The following is a 10,988-nucleotide window of genomic DNA, read 5'->3' as shown; positions in this document are numbered from 1 at the left end:
TTGAATGTTGAATGTAGCTAGAAAAGATAACCAACAGTGGAACCCACGATAACCTCTTTTGTCTTCTTGAGAAACCCACAGCTTTTTAGAGGTTTCAATTTTTAAATGTCGGTCAGATTCTGAATAATGTATTCCCAGCAACACACCCCCAATAAATACACACAAACCCTTGTCAAATGAGAACAGCACTTGCTGCATCACCATCTTCCACCAGTCTATGTTTTGTGTGTGTGTGTGTGTGTGTGTGTGTGTGTGTGTGTGTGTGTGTGTGTGTGTGTGTGTGTGTGTGTGTGTGTGTGTGTGTGTGTGTGTGTGTGTGTGTGTGTGTGTGTGTGTGTGTGTGTGTGTGTGTGTGTGTGTGTGTGTGTGTGTGTGCAAGTGCGTGCGTGCGTGTGTGTAAAGTTATGTGTCATTCCAATAATTAATGAAGAGGAATGGGATTGTTTGGAGGCGGGGATATGAGGGGGTGTAGCTCACCCTCCCCTGCATTTGGCTCCCTAGATGCCCGTCAGAGAAATGTCCATCCCCTCAGTTTCTCCCAGCTGTCTTTCCCTCCAGAGCCAGCAACCTCAGCATAATGCAGGGTCAGTGGTCAAGAGAAAGAACAGGCTGCGTTTACAATGGACCCACGCTGGCCATTTCACAACCAAACTCCATTTTCCATGTTTCATGTCTCTCTAGGCCTAGAGGGGTGTGTGTGTGTGTGTGTGTGTGTGTGTGTGTGTGTGTGTGTGTGTGTGTGTGTGTGTGTGTGTGCGTGCGTGCGTGCGTGCGTGCGTGCGTGCGTGCGTGCGTGTGTGCGTGCGTGCGTGTGTGCGTGCGTGTGTGCGTGCGTGCGTGTGTGCGTGCGTGCGTGTGTGTGTGTGTCAGGGGGTGGTAGCATAATAACAGTGGTCACTGAAGTACTCTCATTAGAAACATAGTCCCGTCCCGTCATCTTCTCTGCTCCCTCTCACCTCTCTCATTGTGTCTCACAACCTCTTACATATCACTGCCACCCACTACCCACAACCACCATAATTGCAGCAGTTGGTCCTTGACTGTCTTTCGACATAGCAAGACTGATTCATTAAAGCAAACCCACTTATAGAATTTCAAACAGAAAACTTAGTTTAAATGGTTTTAATGGATAACGTTTTTGTTCAAAAATTCAATCCAAAGGTAATCATCTTGAGGAACATTTTTGCATTTTTTTATATTTGGCAAAATGGAGAAAGTGTCTGAACAGAATGATATCTCTAATAAGTTACACCGTGATCAGATTTTGTAATTGATATTTGTTCTTGTCATTACAACAGCAGACATTTCTCACTTCCTCATGGGCAGTTTTCTCTCTGGTCCTCAGCTACACTAGCAATATATATGAGAATATTTTTCCGTGTGTAACAGGGAATAACTGACCACAAAGGAGAAATGGACACAGAAGAGAGAAAACAGATACACTATCAGAGTCAGTCAACAATGTAACAGGGACAGCACAAGTAGAGAAGGCCAAGACCAAACACATATATAAAGGATAGACACAAAATGACTAACAGCAGTTCATATAAATATTACATTAGAGAATAAATAAATGCATGTGAATGATGTGTTTCATGTTCCGAGTGCTGGTCAGAAGTGCTCAAGTTGAGGTCTTTCTTCAAGTCAGCCTTTCCACCTATAGGACGCACTCCTCTTGTGAATCCCTTGGAAATGGTCAAGTAGTGAGGTGACTTTTAGCTTAATTGGTGTTCAGAAACAACCACAGCAAACAAGCGGTTTAATGTCAATCATGAGCTGATTTTGACAGTGTTGAGCACTAACCTTTACAGTACACAAATGTAAACAACAATCCACTTTCTACTTTTTACTAAGTAACTACCCAGTTGTTCACAACGATGGGCTGGTTTCACAGTGTTTAGTACTAAGATGGGTCTCTCATATCAAAGTCAGATTTCTCCCAACATCTCAGTCATTGGTCAAGATGGAGCCAGTTGGGGAAGTGTGTTATTGGGGAGAGTCTCATCTGCCCCATCTGTCCTCTCTACGCCTTAATCCCCATAGACAGTGCCCATCTGTGGGGGTGCCATGTGAGGAGAGCGGTATGAATCATAGGGCATCTCCAGGGGCACCTGGTAGCGGGCGCTCTGGTACAAAACCTGTCCCTGGGGGCCTGTCAGGCCGATGGAGGAGGGGGGGTAGTGGTGAGGGGGAAGATAGTGGGGCGAGGACTCCTGCTTGAGCACTAGGTTACTGCCAATGCTGAGCGGGGGCGTGGGGGGGCCATCGTAGGGAGGGGTGCCTACCCCACTGTTACAGTCATTAGGGGAGTGGCTCTCGTAAGCCCCTCCCTTCATCCCTCTCAGGTGGAGTAGGTGGGCGGAGTCCAGTGTGCCGTAAGGCGGGCTGGGCAGGCCGGGGGAGGAGTAGCTGATTGGTCCAACGGCCATCCCCACCCCTCCCAGGATTGTGGGTCCTCCTCTCCCCCCATGCCTGTCTTCAGGCCTCTCCTCGATATGCCCCCCAGGCCCCAGCTGCAGACAGCCAGCCAGCAGGTTGCTGGTAGGCTGGGAGAGGCCTTTACACAGGGTTTCCATAAAGGCCCTGCTCTCCGTTGACTGGTCCCCCTCCAGGGCTTCAGACAGGGCACATATGTAGTTGCGGGCCAGCCGCAGGGTCTCGATCTTAGACAGTTTCTGGGTCTTAGAGTGGCAGGGCATGATGCTGCGCAGATTTTCCAGAGCGTCGTTCAGCCCATGCATCCTCGAGCGCTCCCGGGCGTTAGCCTTCACACGCCGTGCCTTGAAGCGCTCCTGCCGGGCCTTGGTCATCCTCTTCCTCTTGGGCCCTCTGCGTTTGGGAGCGTTCCCGTCTCCATGGTCCTCCTCTTCCCCTTCCTCTTCATCCTCCTCCATGTCCTCACTGCCCAGCTCCCTGCCCAGGTGGCCCATTCCACCCGGTCTGTAGCGGTTTGCTGTGATTGGCTCATCTCCGTCTGGGGAGCTCACGTCATCATCCATCCACTCCAGAGAACTGACTAGCTCCGCCCCCTCGCTGGGCCTCCCGTACAACTTGGCCATCATGGTCTCCTGGAAACGAAAACACACTAACATTAGCAACAGTTTTGACCTTAACATATACAATTTTTTTATGAAGATTTTGAGGCCAAATGAGGCTTATCACAACTCTACCCTTTTACATGTTTTGTCTATACTTTCCAAAGCTAAGTGAATTGAGAGTAGGTTTTCTTTGACTGTGTAGACCAACAGATGCTGGGACATTGACCCTAGCTGGTTTTGAGGACCAGACCAGGACCAGTCTATTTATAGCAGTCTTGTCCCGCAGCCTAATGAGTTCTACTGACCTTGTGTGGCCGACTAGTCTTAAGATGAGATGAGAGCTAGGTCATGACTGATCTTCGTTAACCCAGAACTAAAATCTTGGGTAATTTGGTTGTATGTTTACTAGTCTGTCCATGAGATTAGGTCAGGACTATAGCCTCAGCCTGCTTACTCTACAATCTACTTAAGACTGTGAGCAATTATCTAAGCTAAGGCCTTAATGACCAGTTTGTAACAGTACATTGGGGGTTCTTTGAATATTTTAGGGATTTTTAGTTTGATGATTCTCCTGAAGCATGCTGCTGTCATATGTAATACTTCAGATATACTACATAGTATATCCATATTGACTATACATCCCATCCCATCACATTATATATATATATATATACCGTGGACTCCCACATTGCTCATCTTAATATTTCTATATTTCTTAATTCCATTCTTTTACTTTTTAAAATTACTTTTACACTTTATGTGTATTGTTGTGTATTGTTAGATATTGCTGTACTGTTGGAGCTAGCAACACAAGCATTTCGCTACACCTGCAATAACATCTGTTAAATATATGTATGGACTAATAAAATGTGATTTGATTAGCCTACAAGGATTAGTGTTACATTTTTCTATTATTTCTCAATTTTCTTTCTCTATGCATTGTTGCCTTAAGTAAGCATTTCACTGTTAGCCCACACCTGTTGTTTACGAAGCAAGTGACGAAGAAAAAAATTCAGCACCATGGTCACGTGGACAGTGGACAGCTCCTATAGTGCTACTCTCTCCTGCTCAGGTCCTGCCGCTCTCGTGCTTCAGGTGTCAATCACCGCTAATGAAGGGATTATACTGCACATGAGGATCAACATGTTACTGAATGGCTATGAGCCTGTAGGATACACAGTCTGCCTATGAGCGTTTAAACCATTAAAAACAAATGTACCCCGAATCAAACCCGTACCCTCCCCCTAAAAAGGTTTTAGAGGGTTTTAATCCGAGGGGAAACTTGATCTCGGGGGACTTCTAAACTCTGTAATTCCAGGCTTTTAGGTCGCGACGGGCTCCGGGATGGACTCTCAATCTGGGCCATTGCGGGATTTGCTCCCTCCGTGGATGAAGCGGCAACATGGGATTAACTCAAGGTTAGACTACATTCCCGGATCAGTGACAGGGAACGCAGAATAATTCATGTACAGTATAACTCTGCGACAAATTGTACTCGGCTGATTGTGTTCTGTGTTTATGGTTACGGTAATGATTCATTAGGATTCAGGATAGGATTCATTAGGACTTTTCATTGTAGGTCTGCCCATATTTTGAACATTGTGGAAAATGAATTGTATTATTGAGCCTATTAGATGCTGACCTATAGGCCTATTTGAAACTATTTATTGGTTTTAAGAAATTTGTCCACAACTGTGTGTGTCATAGATGTTTATTCCGGATCATAATTTAGCTTGCTGAATGATAACCTATAGCATAATTTCGTACACTTAATTAGCCATTTGGACCATCTTTATAGCAACAATCTTATGACCAAAGTGATTCTGAAGCATGACGAGCTGGTGGGGTAACTGTCTTTGTATAAATAATTACGGATTTAAGTATAGGTTTACACCTGATAAAATGTTCCCGTTAAGATTATGCCAGGCACATTTTAGGAGCAGTAAACCTAGTGTCTGATAATCATGTCACAGTTTTTGGAATCCTAAATTAGATAATCGATTATAACAATGTATTCATGTCTGTAGCCTATAATGCCTTAACACAGTTGCAGCTGTATGCCTCATTCCTGTTATTTAGCATAACCTAACCCAACATTTCGAAAAATCAAATCATAACCTATTACCCTACCAATGTATAAATGGACAACTTCACATAAACATGATCCAAATATTTTAATATTCAATAGGGCTATGCTATTCAAATTACACGATTATCCTATGAGAGTAAAACATTGACATTAATTAAAATGAGAAAGATGAGGTTGGCCTACCTGCTGTTTGAAATAACGCTCCTAAGGACCTCCTGTGTGTTCTTGTTGGCTGTTGAGCAGGCGTAGTCTATAGGTTACTACTATCTCACCTTTCTACAGGGAGTAAAACGTTCTATCCATCAACTAGCCTAAAGCACTCAGTCTTTATTAACTTTCTCCCCTGCGTCTCCTATACAGTTGTTGTCAGTGTTCCATCCCAGAGTGTAGCATCTCTGCGGGTCACCCGGCCGGGGTCCGGTGTTTAAGGCTCCGACCCCATGCACAGGCTCCTCCTCTAACTCTCTCATCCTCTCGCATCCAATTCATCTGCTCTCGAGAGCGCGCGTGGGCGGCCCGTGATCGTTAACAAAAATAGTTAACCAGCTTTGATTAGATTGATAGCCTGTAGGCCTGAACTCTTATAGCTCGTGACATTATCTACATTAGAATATTTTCATCGTTGCAATCGTTTTTAGTTTTGTATTGTTTGTATCATCAGTCTGTTTCGACAAAATAAGCAGCGCAACTTTTGCATAGAGAGATGGAGCGGCACGCTCTGTATAATGAGTTTAACCGATTAAGAGAGTTTGCGGTTGCGCATGAGCAGTGTTCGCGCCATTCCATCCTGGTGTGCTGAGCAAATATTGGCGTCCGGCGTGCGCTCATTGCACCCAATAACGCTCATTAAATAGGGCTCCAGAGACACCCCTCGCGAGACGGGACATGCGCTGTGCCTTAGTGAAACTAACCGAATGGAGGCAGGCTGTTTCGGTACAAGTGGGCTATTAATTGTGCACATTGCTTAACTTGGACTGAATAGGTGCCCACTCGTTTTGGGTGCCAGTGTTGGGCCGAAAATCTCCCACCTGACAGAACCCCCCCACCCCTCTATCATTTCCTTAATTTTGTGGCTAGAGTCAAATACTTTCTGTGACACACATCAGAGTCACATACTTTCCATAGAACGAACTTCACGTCAGGATAGGCAACCGAAATGAATAATTAATGTATGTGTGTTAAATTAAACAGAGGGAGTAAAATGTTGGCAAGCAATAAACATTTCAGAACTATGGCTGAATTATTATCCTTACACTTTCAGAAATACTAGTCGAATAAGACATAGGAGAGATGAAGAATTTTGGCAAAGACATGTATTTATAGACTAATACAAAATCAGTAGCGGATTTAGGTACGAGCGACATGGGCACGGGGCGCCCCCGGGTACGGACGGGGGAGGGTGCGGGCGCTGAAGGGGTGTTTCACCCAGGCGTCATACAAGCTCGAACCGCCACATACACTTGAAACAAATAGCCAAACCGAAAACTGCAGACAAAATGCTTTCTGCTATTAAGATTTGCAGTGTAACCTGTTAGTTCATATGCCTTGACACCATGATACAGTATTTAGGCAGCCCTAAGGCCGAGACAATAAGAAGACAAAGTGACAGAATAAATTCAACAACCTTCCTGAAGTCCACAAAGCATATTGCATGCTTTGTGGACAAACAGTTACATGACCTACAGCATGGTCAAACAAGTTAAGTTTTCCAATATTTCCGGACTGCTAAACTATTGATTTAGAACAAAGGAGAGTTACCACAAGTCACAAAGAAAACATTCGCTGCCTCCACTAATCCAGCACCATTTCAACTTCAACATCATCTAATCACCTATGCTTAGTCTAATACAGTGGCAACTAAAATATACCAAAAACGATTTAGTCCAATCATCATAAGCTAAATATGTTGTGGCTGTCCATGGTACTGATTTCTGTGTGTGTGTGTGTGTGTGTGTGTGTGTGTGTGTGTGTGTGTGTGTGTGTGTGTGTGTGTGTGTGTGTGTGTGTGTGTGTGTGTGTGTGTGTGTGTGTGTGTGTGTGTGTGTGTGTGTGTGTGTGTGTGTGTGTGTGTGTGTGTGTGTGTGTGTGTGTGTGTGTGTGTGTGTGTGTGTGTGTGTGTGTGCAAGTAGAACAAAAACATGTTGACTCACACTAGTTGAGTTGTAGAGAGATGCCAGCAAATCCATACTCCCCTTTCATGTTGCCTAAATGGTTTATGATACTGTCTTACAGTACACACTTTTAGTTTTTGGTGTCCTAGGATACCTGGCAAAAATGCTTGCTAGCCTGACTTCCTTACATGGGCAATGATGTGCCAGGCCTACTACATCTAGCTACATATTGAACTTCCATTCTCTCAGTCCAGGGGCACAATGTATGAATTCATGGTTGGATCAAAATCATCTTTATAATCATTAGCCAGTATGGAGAATTAAAATCTCAAATCCCTATCTCAATCCATGGCTGATTTAGGAAAGCGACAATTTTAGCTAGCTAGCCACCGGAGGACAACGACACAACGAGATGCAACAATATTTGTATTTTATTTCAATGACGTTTGGATTCTGGTGATGTGATTGGTGTGAAGCCAAATCCAAGCTGACTTCCCATGACACCTTCTTTTGGTGAGCCAGGACCATTCACAGCTGAGCTCACTCAGTTTAGCTCACTGCTAATTGGCAATTTTTTTATACTTTTATTTTAATCAAGGGAGGCCAAATGCTCGCTGGCTTCCCTTGCATTCAATGCTAGTTATGTGCAGCAACAATGTCATACTCTTTTTGACCAGACAGCATCAGATAGTTGGGCTACACCTAAAGTACTGCGACAGAGTGCTTTCCCCAGTGAGAAATGTCCTTGTTTTTGTCCATTAAAATAACATCAAATTGATCAGAAATACAGTGGAGACATTGCTAATGTTGTAAATGACTTTTACAGCTTGAAACGGCAGATTTTTTATGGAATATCTACAAATCAAATCAAATCGAATCAAATCCATTTTTATTTGTCACATACACATGGTTAGCAGATGTTAATGCGAGTGTAGCGAAATGCTTGTGCTTCTAGTTCCGACAATGCAGTGATAACCAACAAGTAATCTAACTAACAATTTCAAAACTACTGTCTTATACACAGTGTAAGGGGATAAAGAATATGTACATAAGGATATATGAATGAGTGATGGTACAGAGCAGCATACAGTAGATGGTATCGAGTACAGTATATATATATGAGATGAGTATGTAGACAAAGTAAACAAAGTGGCATAGTTAAAGTGGCTAGTGATACATGTATTACATAAGGATGCAGTCGATGATGTAGAGTACAGTATATACGTATGCATATGAGATGAATAATGTAGGGTAAGTTCATAGGCCCATTATCAGCAACCATCACTCCTGTGTTCTAATGGCACGTTGTGTTAGCTAATCCAAGTTTATCCTTTTAGAAGGCTAATTGAAAACCCTTTTGCAATTATGTTAGCACATATGAAAACTGTTGTGTTGATTAAAGAAGCAATATAAAACTGTCCTTCTTTAGACTAGATGGGTTTCTGGAGCATCAGCATTTGTGGGTTCAATTACAGGCTAAAAATGACCAGGAACAAAGAACTTTCTTCTGAAACGTGGCAGTCTATTCTTGTTCTGAGAAATGAAGGCTATTCCATGTGAGAAATTGCCAAGAAACTGCAGATCTCGTACACAACGCTGTTTACCACTGCCTTCACAGAACAGCACAAACTGGCTCTAACAAGAATAGAATGAGGAGTGGGAGGCCCCGGTGCACAACTGAGCAAGAGGACAACTACATTAGAGTGTCTAGTTTGAGAAACAGATGCCTCACAAGTCCTCAACTGAGAGCTTCATTAAATAGTACCCGTAAAACACCCGTCTCAACATCAACAGTGAAGAGGCGACTCGGGATATACTGACCTTCTAGGCAGAGTTCCTCTGTCCAGTGTCTGTGTTATTTTGCCCATCTTAATCTTTTATTTTTATTGGCCAGTCTGAGATATGGCTTTTTCTTTGCAACTCTGCCTAGAAGGCCAGCATCCTGGAGTCGCCCCTTCACTATTGACGTTGAGACTGGTGTTTTGCGGGTATTATTTAAAAACAAGGACATTTCTAAATGACCCCAAACTTTTGAACGGTAGTGTACATTCAGCCTCTTTCGAATCGAAGGACATTTATGAAACACAGAGAGACAGACGAAAGACAAATGATTTAGTATGTATGTCTTTTCCGTTTTCTTCATCCATTTTTGGGGGGAGGCCTGTCTTCCCTTGGCATCCATGAAAACACGTTTCTGTGTCTGTATAGACTTTACATTCAATAGATACAGTGTGTGATTGTGTGAGGGACAGATAGAAAGACATTGAGGGAAGTGCTACCATCCCATGAGAAAAATGATCACATGTGCTCATGTTGGAGAGGTGGGGAGTGAGGGGTTGCATGGGGGCCTGTCTGTGCACCCAATGGATGTGTCTCACACTCCCCAGCCGAACCCCCCTCCCCGCCAATCTCCCTCACCTCCCCCTGGGTCCCGCCTGTCCTACTCCACACCTGCAACCCAGAATGGGAATAATTTAGCCAGGCCTTGCTCTTCCCCAGAGTGGGTATAACCTGGAAATATCCTATCTGAGGCCTCACGCTTCCAAATAGCCTCACTTTGGCAGACACCTGAGAAAACTATGGGTAACACAGATTAAGAGAAAATAAAGACTTAATTTATCTGGAGCAGAATAAACCTGGAGCAAAATAAAGCAGGATAAATATCCCTATGTCACAAGTGGTAAAAAGGTATCTATGATTGCTGTCATGTCCCCTGGTCCCCTTAGTGTTGGTCATGCACTATGAACTTCTCTGACAGATGGCTCATACTTCCTTCCTCTCCCCCATTTTCTCTCATTAACTATCTGATAGTTGCTCAGCACTTCTCATCTGACCTAACATTGATCCCTAAGGACCCTCCCTACTCACCTTGTGTAGGTATGTTTGTATGTTTGCTTGAGAGGGCAGCGGCTTCAGCTGCAGAAAGCAGAGCACAATCCCCACTCTCTAACACACAAACACACACACACATACACCCCCTAGGCACACGACCTCTTCCTGAATCCCCAGCAGTCCTGTTTACAATTACAGTGGGGAGAGGGGGCTGTGTCCATCTGTCAGACTGGGAGTCCTATGAGAGATCCCAATACCCCAATGAGGCAGGAGGAGAGCGCACGTTTGTGCTTGTGTGTTTGTGCGCGTGTGTGTGCGCGTGTGTGTGTTGGTGGAGGGTTGGGGATTGGGGGTCGTGATTGGTCTGGAAAGACTGCATGTGTAATTATAATTAGGCCTAAGTTTTAAATGCTTTTATTCACAATATCACATATCAGAAATTATGCTATTACAATTATGCTATGTGTAAAATTGATTTTCTTTCACATTTTATTTGACAGTAACATATCACAATCACCACTTCACATAATACTTGTGGCCCTCACTGTCCCATTACCTAAATTATCTTCAAATACTTTTAATGTTCTGAATAGGGACGACAATAGGCTCATCATATTGTTAATTATAGAGCATTCAGAAAGACAAACAAACCTCCAGAGAATGAAAGTTACTCTGAGTTTCATGGTCCCTGATCAGCTTGGAAGTTCCACTAAGCAACACTTGAACCTCTCTCCATCCCAAGCCCTAAACGTTCTGGTGATCTGGACCATGTGTCTTTATACCAACCATTCTATTGATGAGGCTGCTCCACGGGGCCACAAAAATAGATACCCCCCCAGCTACACCCCAAACCCCCTTAACCCTTCCCTTAACCCTCCCTTGGCCCCCTGCGGTGGGCGCTCATTGGCCGATCGCCTT

At 44.0% G+C, this 10,988-nt stretch overlaps 1 protein-coding gene across 2 annotated transcripts; it reads right to left on the bottom strand.

Moving 5' to 3' along the window:
* Positions 1–1,116: 1,116 nt before the first annotated feature.
* LOC118372470 (neurogenic differentiation factor 4-like) lies at positions 1,117–5,827 on the bottom strand. 2 transcript variants are annotated; one of them, XM_052474597.1, is made up of 3 exons: positions 5,311–5,827; positions 4,016–4,163; positions 1,117–3,068 (listed from the first exon to the last, which is right to left on the bottom strand). In XM_052474597.1, exons 2-3 carry the CDS (start codon positions 4,058–4,060, stop codon positions 2,031–2,033), a joined length of 1,083 nt encoding a protein of 360 aa, XP_052330557.1. In that variant the 5' UTR covers positions 4,061–4,163; positions 5,311–5,827; the 3' UTR covers positions 1,117–2,030. The 2 variants fall into 2 exon arrangements, with proteins under 2 accessions (XP_052330557.1, XP_035614280.1); XM_035758387.2 differs by lacking the exon at positions 4,016–4,163.
* Positions 5,828–10,988: the final 5,161 nt, after the last annotated feature.

This window comes from Oncorhynchus keta, chromosome 21 (genome assembly GCF_023373465.1).
Source record: "Oncorhynchus keta strain PuntledgeMale-10-30-2019 chromosome 21, Oket_V2, whole genome shotgun sequence".
Lineage (NCBI taxonomy): Eukaryota > Metazoa > Chordata > Actinopteri > Salmoniformes > Salmonidae > Oncorhynchus > Oncorhynchus keta.
The sequence above is the reverse complement of the archived record's forward strand: the minus strand, read 5'-3'. Positions and strand labels throughout refer to the sequence as shown.